General features: G+C 41.1%; 1 protein-coding gene across 3 annotated transcripts in view; it reads right to left on the minus strand.

The window, feature by feature from the left end:
- The window catches only part of ERICH6B (glutamate rich 6B), a 58,898-nt gene extending 34,608 nt beyond the window's left edge, over positions 1–24,290 (minus strand). For all 3 annotated transcript variants that reach the window (XM_037527008.2, XM_037527007.2, XM_054701364.1), the window contains exons 1-3: positions 24,227–24,290; positions 19,231–19,282; positions 12,615–12,953 (exon numbers count right to left, since the gene is read on the minus strand). In XM_037527008.2, the coding sequence (XP_037382905.1) occupies positions 12,615–12,894 (280 nt within the window). In that variant the 5' untranslated portion in view covers positions 12,895–12,953; positions 19,231–19,282; positions 24,227–24,290. The remainder of the gene's footprint in view (positions 1–12,614; positions 12,954–19,230; positions 19,283–24,226) is intronic.
- Positions 24,291–24,620: the final 330 nt, after the last annotated feature.

A 24,620-nucleotide genomic window follows, 5' to 3' on the forward strand; every position in this document is an offset into this window, starting at 1 on the left:
GCCAACAGGCATATGAAAAAATGTTCAGCATCACTTGCAATCCGGGAAACGCAAATCAAAACTACCATGAGATACCATCTCACACCAGTGAGAATAGCACATATTAAAAAAACTAGCAACAACAAATGTTGGCGAGGATGTGGAGAAAAAGGAACTCTCCTGCACTGCTGGTGGGAATGCAAACTGGTCCAGCCACTATGGAAAGCTGTGTGGAGATTCCTCAACCTGCTAAAGATGGAGCTTCCATATGATCCAGCAATTCTACTCCTAGGCATTTACCCAAAGGACACAGAAACATTCATTCCAAAGGACACCTCCTGCACCCCTATGTTTATCGCAGCACTATTTACAATAGCTAAGCTTTGGAAACAACCCAAATGCCCACAAATAGATGACTGGATCAAGAAGATATGGTACATATACACAATGGAATATTACTCAGCAATCAAAAAAGATAAATTCGGGCCTCCCCGGTGGCGCAGCGGTTGAGCGCTGGGTTGCGAAGCTGCCCGCGGCCTCTGCGGCGCCGGTTCGATCCCCGGCTGCTCCCGGCCACCGGCGGAGGATCCACATGGCGCGCAGACCTCTCCTGCCGCCCGCTGCTCCCCTCAGCAGTGTGCCTCGGTCCTTCTGCCTGCTCTGCTCCCCGCTCTGGCTCTGGTGAATTCTCTCACCCTCCCGCGCTTCTGACTGTACCCAGTGCATGTATAAACAAAACAAGCAAACAAACAAAATAAATAAATAAAACATGCCTCTATAAAAAAAAAAAAAAAAAAAAAAAAAAAAAAAAAAGATAAATTCATGCCATTTGCAGCAACATGGATGGTGCTGGAAGGGATCATGCTCAGCGAAATAAGCCAGAAAGAGAAAGAAAAATACCGGATGGTCTCACTCATAGCAGGAATCTAGAAAACCTGAATAAGGGACCAGGAAAAAGAATAACTATAAGAAAGAAAAAATCAAAATCAACAAACAACTATGAACCAGAGACACACTATGGGGGGGTGGAAAGGAGGATTGGGGCTAAAATAAGGGGGGTGCAATTGTATGGGGAATATAAAAATTAAAAAAAAAATAAAAGGAGTGTTTACAAAGATTAAGCCACATATGCAAATCTTGAAATCATAATAATAAATTACAGAAGTAAGACACAAAATTATAGATATAATATGTTTAAAGAACCACCACTAATATATATTGCCAAAAATAGGAGTGGGACAGATACAATAAGAGTGGGAGGGACAGAATAAAAGTAACGTGAATTAGCTCAATTTATATTTGGATGCTGGTAGGTTGGGGGTGTTTCTCTACCTTTTCTTTTTCTTTTTTTTTTCATTAAAATGAGCAAAAGTGGACTGAGTTTTTTTTAAATGTCATTCTCCTAAAATTAAAATATGCATATCATTCATTTATTAAAAATAGAAACAAAGGAAGAAAGAAGTTGATATTAGAAAAAGAAGAGAAAGCTTGCCATAGGGATTAAAGCCATGGAATCTATTGCCAGTGTTTTCTTCTATATATTTTATTGTTGCTGGTCTTATATCTAAGTCTTTAATCCATTTAGAATTTATTTTTGTGCATGAAATTAGAGAATGATTCAACTACATTTTTTTACAAGTGGCCATCCAGTTTTCCCACCACTACTTAAAGAGTTTCTCTTTTCCCATTGTATAGTTATGGATTCTTTCTCATGATTAGGTATTGATATGTACATTAATTTATTTCTGGGCTTTCAATTCTGTTCCACTCATACATCTATTTTAATTTCCTATTGTTTTAATTACTGTTGCTTAATATCATAGTTTAAAGTCAGGTAATGTAATGCCTTTGCTTTTGTCTTTTTTCTCAGGATGCTCATGCTATTCAAGGACTTTTATAGTTCCATTAAAATTTTTATTTTTTTGCCAATTTCTTTGAATAGTATCATTGGTATCTTGTTAAATTGATATTGCTTTTGGTAGAATAGTTATTCGATATTGATTAGTCATTTTCATTATATTGATTCATCCCTTTCACAAGCATAGAATGTTTGTCTATTGCCTTATGTCATGACCTAGATCTTTTAATAATGTCTTGTAGTTTTCATTGTGTAGTTCTTGGTTAGGTAAATCCCTAGGTATTAGATTATTTTTGAAGTGATTGTGAATGTAATTATTTTTTTGATTTCATTTTCTTCTTGTTACTGCATATAAAAATGCAACAGATTTTTATATATTGATTTTATAACCTGCCATTTTGTTATATTCATTTATTGTTTATAATAGAGTCTTTAGAGTTTCTATATGTAGTCTGTCACCTGAAAATGATAGTTTCATTTCTTTTCCAAACTGGATTCCTTTTATTTCCTGTTCTTGTCTGGACACTGAAATCTCCAAAACTAAATTAAACAGAAGTTGTGACAATGCGCATGCTTGTTTTTTCCCTCTTTTAAACAGAAAGTTTTCAGTTTTTCACCATTAGGTATTATATTGGCTGTAGGCTTATGATATATGGCCTTTATTAGTTGAGTTTGGTTTCTTCTACTCTCATTGAGAGTTTTTAATCATAAATGGGTGCTGACTCTTATCAAATGCTCTCTCTGCATCTATTGATATAATCATGATTTTTATCTTTGTTGATAAATTACATTGATTGATTTATGTATATTAAAATATCCTTGTAACCTTAGGATAAATCCCACTTGATCATGATTCATAAACCTTGTCTAATCCTTGTATCATTGAATTCTATTTGCTAGTGTTTTGCTAAAGGAATATTGGTCTGTAGTTTTCTGTTCTTGTGCTCTCTGGTTTCAATATTAAGGTATTTTTGGCATTACTCAATGTATTAGGGAGCATAACCTGTTTTTTCAAATTTTAGAAGTAATTTGAGCAAGATGGACAAAAGCTCTTCTTTTTATTTTTATTTTATTTTATATATTTTTCATTTTTGCACAATGTATGCATTTTCATCTTGGTTATAGTCCCCATACAATTCCCACCCCCCTTATTTTGACCATAATCCCTCCTACCTGCCCCCAACCCCATAGTGTGTCTCTGGTTTATAGTTGCTTGTTGATTTTGATTTTTACTTTATTAGTCTTTTTCCTGGCTTACCTTATTCAGGTTTTCTAAATTCCTGCTATGAGTGAGACCATCCGGTATATTTCTTTTTCTTTTTCTTTCTGGCTTATTTCGCTGAGCATGATCCCTTCCAGCTCCATCCATGATGCTGCAAATTGCATGAGTTTATCTTTTTTGATTGCTGAGTAATATTCCGTTGTGTATATGTACCATATCTTCTTGATCCAGTCATCTATTTGTGGGCATTTGGGTTGTTTCCAAAGCTTAGCTATTGTAAATAGTGCTGCTATAAACATAGGGGTGCAGGAGGTGTCCTTTGGAATTAATGTTTCTGTGTCCTTTGGGTAAATACCTAGGAGTGGAATTGCTGGATCATATGGAAGCTCCATCTTTAGCAGGTTGAGAAATCTCCACACAGCTTTCCATAGCGGTTGGACCAGTTTGCACTTCCACCAGCAGTGCAGGAGAGTTCCTTTTTCTTCACATCCTCGCCAACATTTGTTGTTGCTAGTTTTTTTAATATATGCTATTCTCACTGGTGTGAGATGGTATCTCATTGTATTTTTGATTTGCATTTCCCTGATGGCAAGTGATGCTGAACATTTTTTCATATGCCTGTTGTCCAGTCACATTTCCTCTTTGGAGAAGTTTCTTTTTAGCTCTTCTGCCTGTTGTTTGACTGGATTATTTACTTTGTTTTTGTTGAGACTCTTCAGCTCTTTGTAGATTTTTGTGATCAGTCCTTTATCATTAGTGTTGTGTGCAAAAATTTTCTCCCAGTGGGTGGGGTGTCTGTTTGTTTTGGTTACTGTTTCTTTTGCTGTACAGAAGCTCTTTAATTTGATGTTGTCCAGCTGTTTATCTTTGCCTTTGCTATCACTGCTTTGGGTGATGTGTCTTTAAAGATGTTACTGAGGTGCATGTCAAGTAGTGTTTTGCCTATATTTCCTTCTATATATTTTATGGTTTCAGGTCTTATGTCTAGTTCTTTAATCCATTTTAAGTTGGTTTTTATGCATGGTGTTAGGAAGTAGTCAAGCTTCATTTTTTTGCATGTAGCGACCCAGTTTTCCCAGCACCATTTATTGAGCAAATTTTCTTTGCTCTATTGCATGTTCTTTGCGCCTTTGTAAAAGATTAGTTGACTGTAAATCTGTGGGTTTATTTCTGGATTTTCTATTTGGTTCCATCGATCTGTGTGTCTGTTCTTGTTCCAATACCATGCAGTTTTGATTATTATGGCTTTGTAGTATAGTTTGAAGTCTGGGCCTGTGATGCCTCCATTCCCTTCTTTTTTTTTTTTCAGGAGATCTTTGGCTATTCAGGGTTTTTGGTGGCTCCATACGAATTTCATCAATATTTGTTCTATTTTTTGATGAATGTCATTGAAATTTTGATTGGAATAGCATTGAATCTGTAAATTGCTTTTGGTAGGATGGCCATTTTGATGTTAATTCTTCCCATCCATGAGCAGGGGATGTCTTTCCATTTCTTTGTGTCTTCTTCTATTTCTTTTTTTTTATTTTTTTAAAGATTTATTTATTTATTTATACAAGAACTGGGTACAGTCAGAAGTGCGGGAGGATGAGAGAATTCACCAGAGCCAGAGCGGGGAGCAGAACAGGCAGACTGATGAAGTACACTGCTGAGGGGAGCAGCGGGCAGCAGGAGAGGTCTCTGCACCATGTGGGACCCTCGCCGGTGGCCGGGGATTGAACCAGCACTGCAGAGGCTGCAGGCAGCTTCGCAACCCAGTGCTCAACCACTGCGCAATTGGGGAGGCCCTTCTTTTTCTTTTAACAGTGTTTTATAGTTTTCTTTGTATAGGTCCTTTACCTCTTTTGTTAGGTTTATTCCCAAGTATTTGATATTTTTTGTTTCAATAATAAAAGGGATAGTTTTCTTGATTTCTTCTTCTTCAGATTTGTTGTTTGTGTACAGGAAGGCTACTGATTTTCGTGTGTTGATTTTGTATCCTGCCACTTTACTAAACTGATTTATTAGTTTAAATAGTTTTTCTGTGGAGTTTTTGGGGTTCTCTATGTATATTATCATATCATCTGTGAATAGTGATAGTTTGATTTCTTCCTTGCCTCTTTGGATTCCTTGTATGTCTTTCTCTTGTCTTATTGCTCTGGCTAGGACTTCCAGTATTATATTGAAAAGCAGTGGTGAGAGTGGACATCCTTGTCTTGTTCCAGATCTTAATGGCAATGCTTTCAGCTTTTCACCATTGAGAATGATACTGGCTGTTGGCTTGTCATATATGGCCTTTATGATGTTGAGGTATGTTCCTTGTATCCCAAGAATTTCAAGGGCCTTTATCATAAATGGGTGTTGTACTTTGTCAAAAGCTTTCTCAGCATCTATTGATATTATATGGTTTTTATATTTCTTTTTGTTGATGTGTTGGATTACATTGATTTTCAGATGTTGAACCATCCTTGTGTCCCTGGAATAAATTCTTCTTGATCGTGGTGAATATCTTATGGATACATTGTTGTATTCTGATAGGTAAAATTTTATTGAGGATTTTTGCATCAGTGTTCATTAGGGAGATTGGCCTGTAGTTTTCTTTTTTTGTGTGTTGTCCTTGTTTGGTTTTGGTATTATTGTAATGTTGTCTTCATGGACCGTGTTTGGTATTATCCCTTCCTTTTCAATTTTTTTGAAAGAGTTTGTGAAGAATAGGCACTAATTTGTTTCTGAATGTTTGGTAGAATTCATTTGTAAATCCATCTGGTCCTGGGCTTTTGTGTTTGGGGAGGGTTTTGATTACCATTTCAATTTCACTGCTTCTAATTGGTCTGTTTCTGTGTCCTATTTCTTCTTTATCTAGCTTTGGGTGTTTGTAGAGTTATAGGAATTTGTGCGTCTCTTCTAGATTGTTGAGCTTGTTCACATATAACTGCTCGTAGTAGTTTCTGATTATTCTTTTGATTTCTGCTGTGTCTGTTGTGATTTCTCCTCTTTCATTTGTGATCCTATTTATTTGTGCTTTCTCCTTTTTTACCTTTGTGAGCCTGGCTAGGGGTTTGTCTATGTTATTTATTTTTTCGAAGAACCAACCTTTGGTTTCATTGATCTTTTGGATTTTTTTTTTTTTTTTTTTTTTTAGTTTCAATTTCATTTATTTCTGCTTTGATTTTTATTATTTCTTCTACTGGTTTTGGGGTTTTTTGGTTGTTCTTTTTCTAGTTCTTTGAGCTGTGAGATTAGGTTGTTTCTTTGAGTTCTTTCTTGTTTCTTGATGTAAGCCTGTATTGCTATATATTTTCCTCTTATTACTGCTTTTGTTGCATCCCATACATTTAGGAAATTGGTGTCCTCCTTGTCATTCAATTCAAAGAATTTTTTAATTTCTTCTTTGATTTCCTCATTAGTCCAGTGGTCTTCCAGTACTGTGGGTTTCAATCTCCATGAGGTAGGAGAGTTCCTTGCCTTCTTTTTATGGTTTATTTCTAGTTTGATGCCTTCATGGTCACAGAAGATGGTTGGTATGATTTCAATCTTGGTGTATCTGTTGATGTTTGTCTTGTATCCCAGTATGTGATCGATCCCGGAGAATGATCCGTGTGCACTTGAGACAAATATGTACTCAATTTTTTTTGGGTTTGGTGTTCTATAAATGTCTGTTAAGCCTTTGAGGTCTAGATCCTTATTTAGAGCTTTAGTGTCTTTACTTATTTTTTGTCTCGTTGATCTATCCATTGTTGATTGTGGTGTGTTGAAGTCTCCTACTACATATGTGTTTTCTCTGATGTCTCTTTTCAGAGATGATAATAGTTGTCTGATATATTTTGGTGCTCCTTCATTTGGTGAGTATATGTTAAAAGAGTGTGTTATTTCTTTTTGAAGTGTTATCCCCTTGCTCATAATGTAGTGACCGTTGGGGTCTCTTTTTACCTTTTTGAGTTTGAAATCTACTTTATCTGATTTAATATAGCTGTTCCTGCCTTCTTTTTTGGTCCATTTGCTTGTTTTCCATCCTTTTACTTTGAGTCTGTTTTTATCTTTTATAGTTAAATGTGTTTCCTGGAGACAGCAAAAGGTTGGCTTTTGTTTCTTAGTCAGCCTGCGACTGTGTGTCTTTTTATTGAAGACTTTAGTCTGTTTACATTTAGAGTTAACATTGATATGTTAGTGTCTGTACTTGCCATTTTGTCTTTTCTCTGGTTTTATTTATTTATTTAATAATTTTTTTTTTGGTCTTGTTTTGTTCTTATTCATCCCTCTGTTGGTTCTGGCTTTAAGACTCCTTGTAGTATTTTTTGGAGTGGGGGTTTAGTCATAATGAAATTCCAGAGTTTCTTTTTCTCTGGGAAGGTCCTTATTCTTTCTTCATAGAGGAAGGAAAGCTTTGCAGGATAGAGTATTCTTGGTTGGCATTTGTTGTCTTGGGAGTCTGTTGACCATTTCCCTCCACTCTTTCCTTGCCCATAGTGTTTCTTGGGAGAAGTCTGATATCAGCCTGATTGGTTTTCCTTTGTATGTTATCTGTTTCTTCCCTCTTGTCAGCTTCATTATTTTTTCCTTATCTTGGATTCTTGGGAGCTTTGCTATTATGTGTCTTGCTGTATTTTTCCTTTCATCATGGAAGTTTGGCATTCGCCTTGCTTCTTGTATGTCTATTTTCAGCTCCTTTTTCATGTTTGGGAAGTTCTTGTCAATTATTTCCTTGAATATTTTCTTTGTTCCTATGTCCCTCTCCTCTCCTTCTGGGATTCCTATAACTCTTATGTGTCCTTTCTTCATGGAGTCAGATAGTTCCCAAAGTTTTTCTTCATTCTTTTTCCTTTGTACTTCTCTTTCGTTTTCTATTTTGGTTCTTTTTATTTCTGTGTCTTTGAGAGTACATATTCGTTCTTGCATTTCATCTATTCTGCTTTCACTGCTTTCCCCAGAGTTCTTTAACTCCTCCATTGATCCTTTGATCTCCTGCATTTCTTTCATTTCCCTCTTTAGGGACTCAGTTTCATTCTTCTGATCATTGATTATTTTATTTATTTTTTTAAAGATTTATTTATTTATACAAGAACTGGGGTACAGACCAGATGTGTGGGAGGGTGAGAGGATTCACCAGAGACAGAGTAGGGAACAGAACAGGCAGACCGACGAAATACACTGCTGAGGGGAGCAGCGAGCACTACAGGAGAGGTCTGCTGCGCCATGTGGGACTCTCCCCGGCCGGCCAGGATCAAACCAGTGCTGCAGAGGCTGCAGACAGCTTCATAGCATGGCACTCAACCGCCTGCACCACCAGAGGAGGCCCCGTTGATTATTTTTCCCTTATCATTGTTTTCATTTATGACTTCTGTCAGTTTTTTAATCATGGCAATTTTAAATTCTCTTTTTGGAAGGCTCAGAAGTTCTTCCAAGTGACTGTTGTTGCATTCTGGTGGGTGATTTTCTTTTTGTGGTGTGTCTTTTCCCTGAGGACTTGCTTGGTTGCTTGTAGTTTTTCTTCTCCCTGCTGCTTGTTTTCTAATTTGTCCAATGCATTGGGACACTGTGTCGCTGGTACTGGCCAGCATCTTTTTGGTGTGCTTTTTCTGGGGTGTCGGAAACTGGTGGTCCAATCGAGTCAAATACTGTTATGCCAGAAGTCCAGTAGGGCAGTGGTACTATGAATATGGTAATGGTCGTTGTCACAGATTATCTCCTCCTTCTGTATTTGTTTAATTCCAAAGGTATGTGTTGAGGTCCCACAGACTGCCCTGGAGGTGGGGTGGCTGATCGCCCTCTGGGCTCCAGATGACTGAATCCCCCTCTGGGCTCTGACTCCCTGCCCGACTTTGGGGGTCTTCAGCTCACCTTTGGCTGTGGGGGCAGCCCTTTCCCAATTCCACATAGTCTCCATGGGTTCTGGAGGCAAAGATCCCTTTTCTAAGTGGTGGCTGGATCCCCCTCTGGGCTCCGACTGGCGGTCAGACAGGGCCTGGCGTGTGGGGGCTTTTCAGCTCACCTCTGGCTGTGGGAGCAGCCCTTTCCCAGTTCCAAGCAGTCTCGGTTGAAGCAAAGATCCCTATTCTCAAAGCTCTTCTTTTTAAAGAGTTGGTAGATTTCGCTTGAATGCCACGTAGCTCTTGGCTTTTGTTTTTTAGATTTCTGATTACTGTTTTAATTTCCATGTTCATTATTGGTTTATCCGCTCTTTAGTTTCTTCCTAGTTTAGTCTTGGTATTGTTTTAGAAATTTGTCCATTATTTCAAATTTATCCAATTCATTGGTATATAGTTCATAGTAATCTCTTATGATCCTATTTTTATGTCATGTATGGTAATTTCTCCTCTTTCATGTAATTCTGTTTATTGATATTTTCATGCTTCTTTTCTTTGTTTGCCTATTTATAGGTTTATCTATTTTATCTTCTCAAAAAGCCAACTATTAATTTCATTGATCTTATGTATGATCTTTTTGATTTCTATTTCATTTATGTTTGCTCTTATTTTTATTTCCTTTTGACTATTAACTTTGATTCTTTATTCTCATTTTCCAAGTTGCTTTAGATATAATTTTAAAAGGTGTTTATTTGGTATTCTCCTTGCTACTTAATATGGGCCTGTATTGTAATTATCTTTCTTCAGAACTCTTTTACTGCATGCCATAAATTCTGATAGCTTGTAGTTTTATTTTCATTAGTCTTGAGGTATTTTTTGATTTCTGTTATAATCCAGTAGCTATTAAGCAACCTATTATTTAGTCTCTATGTATTTATGGGTTTTCTTGCTTTAAAAAAAAAAGCTAATTTCTAACTTTTTGGCAACATGATCTGAAAGAGTTCTTGGTATGATTTCAACCCTTGTTCTTTTATTGATAATTGACTAGTGCCCCAACATATGCTTAGTCTTGAAAATGTTACATGTGCACTTGAAAGAAAAGTATATGCAGTGGGTTTTGAGTGGAATATTCTGTAGATATTCGTTAAGCCTCTTTGGTCTAGTTTTTCCTTTAAGATTTTTATTTCCTTGTTTATTTTTAGTCTTACTGATCTGTTCATAATTATAAAATTTTGGTGTGGCCAATTATCACTCTTTAGTTCTGTTAATAACTGTATTATGTGTCTTGAATGTTCAAGGCACCAAAAGTTCACCTCCAGTGAACATCAAGGATTTAAGCTAAGCTTCCCACAGTGTTGTAGCTCCCAAGTGTGGGAGACCCACCATGATCCCTTCCACTAGGTCAACTCCTCAGCCAAAATGTCTCACATGGTCTTGTGCCAGCCTCTGTCTGGGCTGTGGCAAGCATTAGTTGTAGTGCTGAGTGAGAACTAGAGTTGAGATAGGGCCATAGGCCAGGAATTGTTCCCTTTGCTTTTTCAGTATTGAGCCTTACCCTGGGGCAATTGCTCTTTTAGTTAGGATCCAGGTGATTAGTGAGATGTCAATTCTTTTGAAAAGTTTAGAATCCTCTTGCAAACCCTTTTTAAACTTCACCTGTTTGGCATAATCTAGTCTGCTACTGTGGGTTTTCATAAGCCCTAGACATTTTCCATATGCCTTTAAAGGCATTTAGCATTCCCTTGCACTTTTTTTTTCCTTCGGTGCCTCTCCTGTTTTTGCTAGTAGGGCATTTATGTTCAAAAATTTTGTTTTATGCACAGTTCCATTCACTTAACAGCATTGCATTTGTCCTACTCTAGTGGGTAATATATTTCAAAAGGTCCAGTACAGAAGAGGACATGTTAAGAATGCTTGATTCATGTTGTGCAAAGGTAATGTCCTGAATGCTATTTTTTTCAGTATTAGAATTACACTTGGTACTTGAACAGCAGGGTATTAGGATTCTGAGAGGGATTTCATTAGTAGAGGCACATGGAAAAGAATTTACCAGCAATATAGGAATTACCTCACCAGCACACCAACTAAACTTCCATTAGTGTAGCACTTATGTAGGATGACATATCTGATTTTATGGAGAGGAATATAAAGGTAAAATACTTATGTGGCTGCTGATACCACCCAACTTTTACGATGGGGGTTGCTTAAAAATTCAAACTGCCTGGGATGTTTGCCGGTGAAAACAATCAGATTCAGAAAAATTGTTTAATTCTATTTCTAGGTCAACATTAAAATGATGCAGATGACCTAGATTTTTAACTTTCTATACCTGTGACCATGCAGTTATGATATCATGGGAAGACCCCATGTGGGCTTGTGAGTCAATGCATATTAGTCACTTCTAGCAGCAGCACAAGGAGGCCACTGCCACATAATAAAACTCAAGGGAAAATTGCCAACTGCAGAAACAGTATTGGAAAAATGTCAGCTCTTGGATGAGAGAAATCACTTCAAAGTTAAATACCAGCAGGGTAAGATGATGCCTTTCAGGGACGAATAAGCACCCTGAGAAACACAGTAGTGTCTGTTAACCTAGGACAGATTGGGGGTATATATTCTAGGAAATAATCAGAGATCATTGGTAGAATATAGCTATAAGGATGATTAGCAAAATATTATTTTAAAAAGTAACAAAAAAATCAGAAAAACTCATATAATTAATCATAGGCAATTGATTAAAAAATTATGGTTTGAAAATGCAATGTGATACAGCCATTAAAATGATTTATAGAAAATTTAAACATGAAATGCTATTCATATAAGCATGTAATATTTATAGATCATTGCATTGTATGAATATACAAATGTCCTTTAAAAAATCATGTTAAATGGATGGAGCTAGAAGGAATTATACTCAATGAAGTAAGTCAGAAGGAGTAAGAAAAATATCGGATGCTTTCACTTATAGAAGGAATATAGGGGGACCAAATAAGACATCCAGGGAAAATAATAACAATATAAAACACAACACAACACAACAAAAACAGACAGACCATTATAAAGCAGAGATATCCTGCAGGGGAGGAGGTGGGAGAGGGATCATAGGGAGGGAGAGAGGAGCACAGGGGCCTGAGGTGATGGTGCACGGGTGCATTGGTGAAGGAAATTCTATGGGGACTACACCTGGGAGGGGGGGAATCAACACTATTTAAAAATGAACAATGATGTAAAATATTTGTCAATAAAAAAAAAATCATGTTAAAAGCACAAAGGTGTGATTCTTTTACAAGACGTTTAAAGTCCGGGGAAGAAGTAACCATATGTGAAAAGCAGTTATCATTGCTGGGTGGTAGTGGTTTTTGCTCTCCTTTTGCTTAGTTGCATAGTTTTTCAAATAGCCACAGTGAACATGTATTTAATTACTTTGCTATAAGGAAAAGGTATCAAATACTGATATACAGTATCTTTTGTATCAAATACAAAAGATATACAAATATCAAATGCTTTTATTTATTTATTTAATCATTTTTTTATGAACAGGTACTTTTATGTTCATTGAGGCTCCCTGTCTTGTTCTGTTGGCACTGTGCCTTGGGGCACAGCTACTGAAGTTGTGAGTAGACCTTGCTCAGTAATGAAGACTCATCCCCCTAGGTCAGGTAGGGTTGATACTTTGAACTTTGGCTTTATCTCAAGTTTGTGGTTTTTTCCTGGACTTTGTGGTGAACTAGAGCTACCAAAAGAAACTAGAGTTCCTTTTGCAGACACTCACCTGAATACAGGTCTTCATACAGATGTTCTTTTTCCGGATGCTGCTTCTCTTCATCCTTCTTCAGATATGTGTGTTCTTCCGCATAGCTGTCCTCATACAGGTACTCATACAACCCCAGATATTGGTCCTCTTCAGGAAGCTGTGGTTCTTCCTTACTCTCCTCATTTAGCTTTACTTCAGCATCTTCTTCCTCTGAAGTTGAAGTCTGTGTGGAATGTTTGGATGTTGTGGGAGAGGAAGATGGTGCTATTTCTGATGACTGATTATTGTTAGCAGACATGTTGGGGAAACATTTAGCAGAAGAGATCCTTCAGCTGCAGGCAAAGTCACTTTATCATCCTGGTTACCAAGAAGGAAACAAAACCCCATTAGTATTTGTCCACTGCATATTGACTGAAATGCATTTTGTTCACTCATTCCATGTGGTTTCTTTGGGTGATCCTTTGACTATGCAGGTAAGTATTTGGTGGCCTTAAGGAGCTACCAACTTAAGGAGTTAGTTGGAGAGACCATGCCTGAAGGCAATACCTTTGAAATTACTGCATAATAGGAAGGAAAGCAAGGGGACTGTAAAGTAAAGGAGCGATTATTGTTTAGTGATACAGTTGTTAGGAAAGATTTATTCATCAAGAAATATTGCCACAGTAAGCAAGACTAGACTGTCTTCCAGAGGCTTGAAATTTGGGGAGAGCATTTATGCAAATTGATTTTGACTATACATGCCCACAGCAGCATATCCATCTTTTGAAAAGAGGGCTGGGGGCCTCCCTGGTGGCTTAAGGGGTTAAGACGCAACCTATATGAAGCTGTCTGCAGCCTCTGCAGCATGAGTTCGATCCCCAGTTGGCCAGGGAGCTACCCACAAGGCACAGCAGATCTCTCCTGACTCGCCTGCTGCTCCCCTCGGCAGTGTACTTTGGTCGATCTGCCTGTTCTGTTCCCCACTCTGTCTCTGGTGAATCCTCTTACCCACCCCCACCCCCACCCCACCCCGCCCCTACACCTCTGGCCTGTACTCCAGCTCTTGTATGCATAAATAAATAAATCTTTAAAAAAATGAAATGAGGGCTGGGCCTGTGCTTACCAGGATGTCCTATCGAAAGCACAGAAAAATAAAGAGTAACTGGCAACCCAGGACACAGTCTTAGGCAGCCATCCTGGTTTTGACTTGTGATTCAGATCCTGACTCATTTTGACCATGATTTCTGACTGATCATAGGTGAATTTTGTGGTTAGGTTGGGAAATATTACTTTTACAATACCTGATTGTAACCAGCTGATTTTAGCTCATTCATCTGTAGACTGACTTCACAAAGTGGCTGCCTCAGTTGAAGCAGGCTGGCACACACATCTTACTCAGCTTAAATAATATTTTTAAAATAAAAATAAAAATACATTTTTAAGCAAAAATAAAAATTAGGGCCTCCCTGGTGGCACAGGCGGTTGAGCGCCGTACTGTGAAGCTGTCCGCAGCCTCTGCAGTGTGACAAGAATCCCACATTGCACAGCAGACCTCTCCTGTCTCACCCGCTGCTCCCCTGAGCAGTGTATTTCGGTCCTTCTGCCTGTTCTGCTCCCTGCTTTCTTTCTAGTGAATCCTCTCACCCTCCTACGCATCTGGCCTGAGATGCTCTTTGTCCTTCTCACTGGGCCAAGACCCATCTGACATCCAGAAAGACTTTGTGATTTGGAGATCAAATATGTGCAGAGAGACTTGCAGCGGATGAACAACAGAGTCCTAGGGGTAGGAAGACAGGCTGTTTCATAGGAGGAACAGGGTTGCTTTGTTTAATGTGGCTGTAGGTAGTGGCCTGGGTCAAAGGGGTTGAAGAGGCAGACAACCCTGGTGTATGCCAGCTTCACCAGCATAACTATTCTTTCCTCACGTCTCCTTCTGGACCCTCTTGTGCCCCGCTGACCATTAGAACAGGTGTATATCCAGGGAATCAGTCAAAGGACCTCATTTGACTCCTGTTCTTTCAGCCCCAAGTATCAATTCTTTGTCTTCACTGTCCTCTATACATTCTCAAAAGAAGGGAAGGCTCTGACATCTTTCTGACAAGGAGGGAAAATGGTGGCCCTGCTCCAGATCACAAGTGCCCTGTGGTCCCTGCTCAGGGTCCCTGGAGGGGCCTGGGGTCTAGCCCATGGCTCCCTGCTTCAGCCAGGTCTACCTTGCCTGACTTTGCCTCACCAAGTCCCTGCATTGCAACCTGTGAGAGACTCTTTCTGGTCCAGCCCTACCAATTCCCCTGAGCTCCAGCAGGGGGCGCAGCTGTATAGCTTGGCCACATGCCCAGAAATAACTGAATATATTAGTGAGACAACCATTTTAGATAATCAGCTGAGGAGGAATCTGTTGACAGGGGAAATTGAAATAGGAATGCAAAATAGGCTTCAGAAAGAGCAGAATGACTTGGTAGTTAAGATCTGGGGCTGGATTTCCTGTGGTTAAATCATAGTTAGGCCACTTACGAACTGTATGATTTTGAGTGAATTTCTTCAAAGGCATCATTGTTTCTTCCCTTTCTTTCTCACCCTCCATCAAATCAGGCCAGCTTCTCTTTCAGATCTCACCCTCTTGATGCTCTCTCTCTGGTGCTGCCTTTCTTGCCACCATGGCTTCTTGCCTAGATTCCTATAGTCACGTCCCAGAAGGTCTTTTTTACACATGGTAGCCGGCTTGTAAAAGAAACTCACATCACGTTCCTCCCCTAAAAGCCAAATTCATTTTAGGGCCTGCAGATCCTTTTTTGTTTGGCTCCCATCAGCTTTCCTACTTCCTACTTCCTACTTCCTCCCTCCCTCAGCTACTGCCACCCTAGTCTCAGGGTTGTTCCCAGCATGCCAGGTACTGTCTCTTGTGAGCCTGTGTTCTCTCTCCTGGGTCTGCTTCCCAGGTCGCTGCCCAACGCACTCCCTTACCTTCTTCCTGCCATATCTCGGTGAGACCTGCCCTTATTGTCCTGTGACCTGTCACCTGCTCAGAGGCCGCTTCTGATCTCCCCTAACCTGCCCTGCTTTTTCCTTTTATCCAGAGCCTTTATCACCTGCCTATATACTAAGTATTTTATTCATTTCTTGTCCCCTCTCTCTGGAATGTGAGTTCCCTGAGGACAGGGATCTTTGTTTTATTTATTGATGTAGCCCAAGTGCCCAGAACTGTGCACAGAGGAGGTAATACAAAGGTTGAATGTGTGAGTCCCAGTCCTTTGCAGTTTCTTTGACCACTCAGTAGATGATGAGGATTCTTGGCCCTGATCCTCTGCTTTGGCTGTGCTCTGGCTGCGTCATGTATGCCAAGGGCTTTCTGACATGCATGGCCCAGAGCAGAGCCTGGAACCCAAGCCTCTCCCTCCCCACTGGGTGGCATGTCTGAGAACACTTAGTGCTGTCAGCTCTGTTACCTGTTTGGAGCTCTCACCCCCAGAAGAGGTGGGTTCCCTTCCCCTTTAAATAGGCCTTCATGGGCCTCCCCGGTGGCGCAGTGGTTGAGCGCTGGGTTGCGAAGCTGCCCGCAGCCTCTGCAGTGCGGGTTCGATCCCCGGCTACTCCCCGGCCACTGGAGGAGGGTCCTGCATGGCACGCAGACCTCTCCTGCCGCCCGCTGCTCCCCTCAGCAGTGTACTTCGGTCCTTCTGCCTGCTCTGCTCCCCGCTCTGGCTCTGGTGAATTCTCTCACCCTCCCGTGCTTCTGACTGGACCCAGTGCTTGTATAAATAAATAAATCTTTAAAAAAAAAATAAAAAATAAATAGGCCTTCATATTTCCTCTGGTTTGTATTGGACTGTCAGCTATTTCTTGTCCCTCCCATGTATCCTCATCCAAACCATAATACAAATGTCAAATGTCCCTTATGCCTGATTTGGGCATCATTATCCTCACTTTATAAATGAGGAAATCGGACTCAGTGTCTGAGGGAAAAGGAGATTGCCATCTATATTTAAGGGTCACAGAGATAAAAAGTAGTTTGGGCATCAAAAATGAATCAAATCAGGGAGCAAGAGAATATTTTTTTGCTGAAGAAATTGGAAGATCTTGAATACAGCTCATTTTCTGGGAATCTGATTGGGCTCAATCTTTGGGGACCCTGGTCCAGACTGCTCTCTGAGCTCATGCCTCTGGTTTGGCTCTCTGAGGGGACTTCCCCTTGGTCCTCTGAATGCTGACTCCTTCCTTATGAGTCCTCTCCCCTCTGAGGCATCTTCCTTTTTGATCCTCTGACCCTCACTTTTATGGGATCCCTCTCTTTAACTTTGAGACTCCTTTATCCTTCAATGTTTCCCCTCTTCTCCAGGGAGTCTGATACAGTCATCCCATGTGACCTACTCTCTGGGCATCCATGGTTCCTCTTATCACTCCCAAGTACTACTAAGCCATCACAGCAAGTGTCCTGAAATCTGCCTAGCCTCACTATCAAACTTCCTGGGCTATGATTTGGCACATCTGAGTTCTCCTTTTATTTAAAAAATTATTTATGCATATGTAAACTGGGGTACAGGCCCAAAGTATGGCGGGGTGAGAGGATTCACCAGAGACAGAGCGGGAACATAACAGGCAGACTGACTGAAATACACTGCTGAGGGGAGCAGCGGGCTAGACAGGAGAGGTCTGGAGCACCATGTGGGTCACCTCACTGGTCGGGGATCAAACTCATCCTGCAGTGGCTGCTAATAGTTTTATAGTGCTACATTTTAACCCCTTGCGCCACCAGTTATTGGAACCAGGAAAATGTCCTCCTGTTTCTAGATTTGGAATGCTACTCTCATTGTTCTCTATGCCTCAACTATTTGCATAATGCTTTGAATTGTTATCATTTGCAAAAACAAGTGTAAACTACTGAACTGATAGCAGCCTCCTATAGCAAACTTTGTGGTCTCCATTTTACAGATGACAACACCTAGGTTCAGAGAAGCCAGATACCTTGGTTATGGTGAGGCAGATAACAAGTGGCCAAACTAGGGTTTGGATCCAGGAAGCTGTCATTGAGTTCTTTTCTAATGTTGACTGTTCTGAGGGCCAAAACTGGTGTTCTTTGGAGAAGAGCATTTCTTAGGGCACTAGCTTTTGTTCTCGAAGCCTCTTCTACAATTTCTAGTTAAACAGTCATTGTCTGTGATAAAGAGGGTGAGTGGAGAGGAGGAGGTGTTGGGTTTCTGTCAGTCACTGAGCACGTACTGTGTGCCTAGGCCATGCTAAGCTATTTTACTTTTTACTTAAATTTAAAGATTCACAAAAATCTGGTAAAATATTATTCAAGTAAGAAAACCAGGACTCAGAGGGTAGGTAATTGGCCTTAGGCCTTAGGTACTCAGCACCATACTCAGCACCCCGCTAGCTCTATCCAATTCCAAGTCAACTGCCCTGCCAAAGAGATGATGAGAGGATATATCGTATTTTCATCTTTACAACTCAAGTTTTTAGTGATTCCTTCAAATATTTAGAGATTGATGGCAATTATTAAAAAGAGCAAGGAAATACTCTTTTAGTTTCTGTTGCCTAAAAGAAAATTCATTTAAATGAAAAGATATCATCAGGTTAATGTTTACTGGACAAATTTTTAGGAGTCACAATACAGTGGCTTTGAATTGACTTAAATTTACAGAATTATCTGAAACAAAGTGTGGGATTATTGAGAACTATTTTACAACAGGTGACTAAATCATTTTCAGATAGCTCAACTTAGGATCCCAGTAGAAGCATATTTTGGGGGTGTGCCTGATGACATTACGGTGTGCTGAGGTCCCTGTGTTCTCAATAGGCACGTCACGGAGCATGCCTGGGCTGCCTGACTGGGCTGCGCAGCAGGGGGACTGAGAGACAGCGTAGTCTCAGCTGAGCTTCAAGCCATGTGTGTGATTTTGAACATATGTGCCTCGCTCCTCCCACACATGTGCCTCATTTTCTTTTCTCATTTACAGTATTAATGGATTGACCTAGAAGAGCTGCAGGTTCCTTCCTGCCCCAGTTTCTAAAGACTGTCCCTTGTTCAAAACCCTTGGGGAAGCTGTGTTGTGGAATTCAGACTTCTTTTCTGATTTAGACTGGCCTGAGGGTGAATCTATCACAACTATTTAACCACCCAGAGGAGTCTGGGGCAGCACCCTGTAGTAAAGCAGATTAGAATTTCTGCAGCAAAGCATATAAATTTTCACAGTAAGTAGGATAAAGAGAAACATTAAGTAGCCTCACATTAGTTCAGGTTGGATTTTGCCTCCAGTTGAGTTTTAGCAGATCAGGTTTTGTACCCAAATGAGTTTATCACAAATTTATCAAGGTTTTCAGCTTTCAGAACTTTTTGGATTACAGAATTGGTGGATAAAGGATTTTCAGCTTGAACTTAACATTGTTTTGGATGCCCTGCTGCTGCTCTGTTGTAGTTAGGATTTTTCTGATGCTGGGCTTTTAAGGGGAAACAAAGCACGTCTAAAGTACAGTTTCTTTAGGAAAAATCAAATCCACTTGATGCAGATCCATTCTGCCATTGCTGTTTTGGGCCTCACAATATGGCTAACAGGGGCAATAAGAATTATTTACAATCATGGCTGTGCCGCCTTCAAGACCTGGAACCAAGCAGTAGCAGCGTCACCCAGTTAGGGTCTTGGCTGGTACTTACAATGTCAGGGAGTGAACTGAGTCCAAGCCAAGAGACTTTCCAACAATAACAGCTGAAAGAAAAACAGTAACAGTTAGCTCTTAGTTGCTCAGAAAATTAGCCAGAGAATACCTCACTCCCTAAGAATACTGGATTATGGATACATTTCTATACTAATATTGAATAGATTCATTTTTGTTGTACATGTTTCTTCCTTAACCTTCCTTGGTCACTAGCGCTCCCTGAATGTCCCCTATGGAAATCAGACCTAAGTTGACTGCACTTACAGTGCCCACCTTGCCATTTCCTCCACCCCATCATGAAGTGTTCTGACCAGTCTCAGCACTGAGTGCCCCCTGCCACCCTCACCCCGTGCCCCGGGCACTGCAGAGAACTCACAGGCATGCCACATAGATTCTGAATTTTTGAGGAGAACAATGGTACTTGGTACCTGTTGGATATAGTGTGACCTGCTAACATTAGATTACACAGAAGTCCTTTTAATAATGGTATATTTTGTAAAGCTAGGTTTGGGCAGTTGTTGAGACAAAAAGTAAATATCACACAAAAATCAGTGTGGAAGAGGAAGTGAGGGTGGCCGTGTACAACCTGACCCTAAAGTTGGAGACATCATGTGATGCCCAGTGGGCACACCTATTCCTTTAGGAAGTCACCAGGGGTGATTGCAAAATGAAATAAAAGCATTTTCTTTCATTTTCTGTATGTTAATTCTGACATACCTATGTAACATGAGGATACTACATAAAGGTTAAGATTTTTGGGTAAGAATTAAAAACGATTATGAAATTTTTCTAGTTTAGGGTATCTTGAAAATTGCGCTAGGACAGCTAAAGGATCCTGTGACCTAAGAGAGTTTGGGAACTTCTGGTATAATTCACACAGTTGCTCAGATGTTAGCAACTTAGAGTCACTTTCATCCTCCCAAGCCCGCCAGTCAGTCATTCTGCCCTCTTGGTGCCATCTTCCAAAAAGTGTCCTGAATCTGCTCTTCCCACCACGGTGTCATCATCCGCATCTAGTCCAGCAGCTTCTACAACAACCTTCCTGCTTTGGCTCTTGCATTCCAAGAATCTCTTCTTCAGAGTGATTTTTTTCAACATATAAAGTAGATGATGTTTCTCCCCTGCTTTTAAAAAATCCCTTGATGGGGTCCACTTCCCTTTGAGGGGTTCTCAAATGTCTGCTTCCTTTCTGGCTCTCCTGGACTCTCACCCCTCTCTTTGCTCACTACACCACAACCTGTGCCTCTCTGGGGCTCTTCCAAGAGTCCTTCCCATTGCTGGGCAGGTTCCTCATCTAGATCTTCAGATGTCTCGCTTCCTCTCAAGTTCTGGCTCAAAAATCACTTCCTCTAATCACTGTGTATCATACTGTGTTCTTTTATTTTCTTTTTAACATTTTCATCATGTTCATTGATTTATAGATTAGAGAATCGAAACTGCTCTCTTGTTTGCCAGTGCATTCCTGCCACCTAGAATCATGCCTGGCACATAGTAAGAGGTTAGTTAATATTTACTGAAGTAGATAAACGAGTGATTGCTTCATATGGTTGCATATTTGGCTTATTCACCGATGGCTCCTAGTGGCGAAGATCAGGAGTGTGTTGTACAGTTAGTGTATAAGTACACACACACACACACACATAGACACAGTGTGTATATTGTGTTGTGTATCTATTTATATACAAAACACATTTTACAAGCCAGGCGATCACATGTTTCCTGTATTCTTTGGGGAGAGACAACAGATAGTTACCTTATATGAACTCTGCTTTTCTTAGCAGTACTGTAGTTTATCATAAGTAATTGTATTGGGTTGGATAACTAATGAGGCTGCTTCATCATATCCTTTGTTGTTATTCATGGCAAGCACGCTCTTCCCTTCCGTTTCTTTCCTTCTTTTTAAATTAAGGAGTTGAGATAAAGATGTATAAAGGCACATTTCCACAACTACAGGATGAAACGGAACGTGGGCATGCTGTTGTCCAGTCTTGACCCCCTGCTGATGTGTTTTCTTGGACAACGCTATGTCGGGGAAGGGGGAGCAGCGAATGGTTCAGGAGCAGATGTGGAATCACCCCACACCTCTCACAAATGCCAGTGGGAATTAAACAGGGCTGGTTTTAATAAGATTAATTCTGAAATGCTAGCAGGATTGGCACACATGTAAAGATACAGGGCATTTATAGCCATCGAAGATTAAAGGAGCTTTCACACAAAGCAATTTTATTTTTCAACATCAAAGAGATGCTTCCAAGGGGTTGCTTGAAGGAAGCACATTGCAACATATGGGGGTGGGGAGGGAAACAAAAGCTTCTTGACACTAAGGACTGTTTGCTAGTCAGGAACTGTATCGGTGCATTCACTCCCTAGGACATTCAGAACACTGTTCTTCGAATCACAGGATAGTGAAGAAGGGGAGCCCAGGAGTTAGGAATCAGGGGGACAAATCCCCCTAGATAAGGGGCCACCCAGATATAACCTTGGATTTGCAGGCAGGGCAGCTCAATACTTCCTGAGACGGACTCTTGGACAGCTCTTATAAAAAGCAATGAAGATGATGCCATTAATGATAAGATAAGAAAGAGCATAGCCACCGTTTCTATGTGCCAGGCACTGTAACACACAGCAACTCACAGACTTTTGCCACTAACTCTTCCTCTGCTGGGCATTCAACCAGCCTTCCCAGCTCTGCTCTTTGGAGCCTTGCACAACATACTCCTGCACTGCACAGGGGTTGCATTGTTTGAAGGTGGCTCTTATGTTCTCTCTGTGTGTGTGCATGCATGCTAAACTTAAAATTATTTTTTTGAACCTGACACAGGTATTTATATGATCAGTATTGAATTTTATCTTGTTGGCTTTGCTGCATTCTACCACCCTGCTCAAATATTTGTGACTCTGATTTTATCATTCAGTGTATTGACTAGACCTTATAAAATGTGCTATTGAAAATAAGCTCCCAACTCTCTCTCTAATCTCTTTTCCTTTCTTCTTTTCCTCATTCTCACTGCAAATATTCACTGAGGACTTTCTATGTGCCAGATGCTGTCAGGAAGGGGGGGTTGCAAGGTTGCACAGGGCACAACTGAAGACCCCAAGAAAGCTTCTTGCTTAAGCAGGGAGACAGAAATATAAATGAAAATGCAGTACAGTGTGATTGTGTCATGAATGAAAAAGGAGGAAGAGAACATTAGCTTGATTTGGAAGAGTATCTGTAAAAGGGAAAAAATAGAGTCAGGATAATGTGGACATCACCTTTGGCTTCTTTGAACCCCTCTGGGTTCAAAGGGGGTACTTGGCAGACCCCACTTAATTAAAAGGTAACCAGAGGATGTCCCAGAACTAGAAATGGGGGACAGACTTTAGCCACCATAAAGAAATGGAAAGAGAATTCTGTGTGGGGGATGAGGGTGAGGGCGCTCATTTATGGAAGGAGGCCAGGCTATCACTGCCCAGAGTTACAGCTCTCCCCACCTCCCCCCCACACCCTCGCCTTATGGGTGGTGCTCTTCCTCCCCTCTGTAGACCTCCCTAAAGAACCAAATTCAGCTGCCTTGGCTAGAGGCTGCATGCTTTCATATGACAGACCAGAGAAGCAAGGAACATTCAAGATTCCAATTCAAGATCAGGGAGGATCAGAATGAGAAAGGAAGGGGGTCACTATGACCTAAAAATATTCTTAGTCACTGGAAAATCTGGGAAGATCAACAGCAAAGAGACTTTTTGTTATGACTGTGGGATTCTTTCAAGTACAAATACTAGGTCTCTTAGAAACCACGGAACTAGAATTCTCAGACTCGAATTCCAGACACAATGGCTCATTTGCTCATACCTCAGAACCCAGGATGGTGCCAGGAGCCTGCAGGTTCCCAGGTTTTAGGAATTTTATAGATCTATTATCCAAATTTGATCCAAGCCCTTGCTTAGAGAGGGACATCCCTGGGGCAGTGATTTCCTCTTCATGAAAGAAACCTCCATCGCCCAGAGGCTGTAGGTCCTGGAAATGAGTAGGTTCTGGCCAGGGGTCAGGGCCAGGGGTCCCCTGGATGCTGTTTCTGGATCTCTCCTCAGTGCCTTCCAGAATCCTGAAGCTCTGTAGAAAGCTAGTGCACAGACGGATTTGGTTAGGGCGCCTGAGCTCCTCCTCTTGCGTGGAGTTCAGGAAATTATCGCCTGGGTGCGGAGTGCTGATAGTGTGTCCATCTACGTGGTCAGAGATAGCTCCTGGGGTGTGGAAGGCAAGGCCACAGGCGGGTGCAAACCAAACGCACAGAGCTGAGCTCCAAAAGCTCGAAGCTTTTTCATCTTGGTTATAGTCCGCATACAAAGCATACGTTGTGCAAAAATAAAAAATGATGTAAAAATATATAAAATAAAACATATATATATATAAAAGAAATCTGGATGATAGAATGAAGGAAAAAAAAAAGTTCGAAGCTGTGAAGCAGCATCAAGCCGGAGCCTATCACTATCACTGGGGATATTAACAGGGCTGGGCATCTTACGTGGATTTGGAGCAGGGAGCTAGTTTTAGGACTTGGGGTGTGCTGCCTAAGCACCCCTTTCTTCCAAGGGCAAAGACCACTCCAAAAAGAGGGATTAAATACGAAAAACACAAAACACAAAAACTAGCACTTCCCATTTGTGGCAGGACATGGAACACAGACAAACATGTCCAGACGGAGAGATTGGGCTGCACAACCCCAAAGCGAAGAGACCAAGTAAACCCCTGAGGTCCAGGAGGAGACTACTAGGGACCGGGTCGAAGACTCAGGACTGAGGACTGTGGAGGGTTGGGGATTGCCGGGCAGGCACTAATTAACAGTACTCATCAGTCTCAGCTGCAGAGGCGGGAGGGCAGGCCTCCCTGTTTCCTGGTGCAAGAAGCCTCTAGCTCCCCTAGATGCTCCCCAACCCCTGCTGCCGGCTGGGGGCCGGAGGAGCAGGAGTCCATCTCTCAGCGCGCACATGGTGGGTAATATCCGCGGCCTTACCCGAGCCAGAAGGCTGCGCCAATGCCGCCCAACCTCCAGGCGCCATAGATTGTTTCAGCCCCGGTTACTGTGGGAACCGCGCCCCGGCAATGGGCAATGGGGCGGCCCAGTCCGCGGTGCGCCACGCCGGGAGTTCCATGCCTCTGGGCCTGCCCCTGACCTGCCAGCAGGCTTTTCTCGGAGGAAATGTTTGGGCCAGACCTCCTTAGCTGGCCAGAAGGTTTTCTTCATTATTTGCAGCAAGATCGTGTGTGGCAAATGTTTCCCAAAATGGGAACGGCACACTGCCCTTTTTTGGAGCCTGGTGGAGACGCTGTCAGGTGTCAGGCTGCTGGGGCGCTGCTGGAGTGGGGTTGGCCTGAGGCATCCTGAGTGCATGCACCTGGGTGGATAA

Source organism: Talpa occidentalis, unplaced genomic scaffold (genome assembly GCF_014898055.3).
Source record: "Talpa occidentalis isolate TD23 unplaced genomic scaffold, MPIMG_talOcc4v2.1 talOcc4.5, whole genome shotgun sequence".
NCBI classification, from domain to species: Eukaryota; Metazoa; Chordata; class Mammalia; order Eulipotyphla; family Talpidae; genus Talpa; species Talpa occidentalis.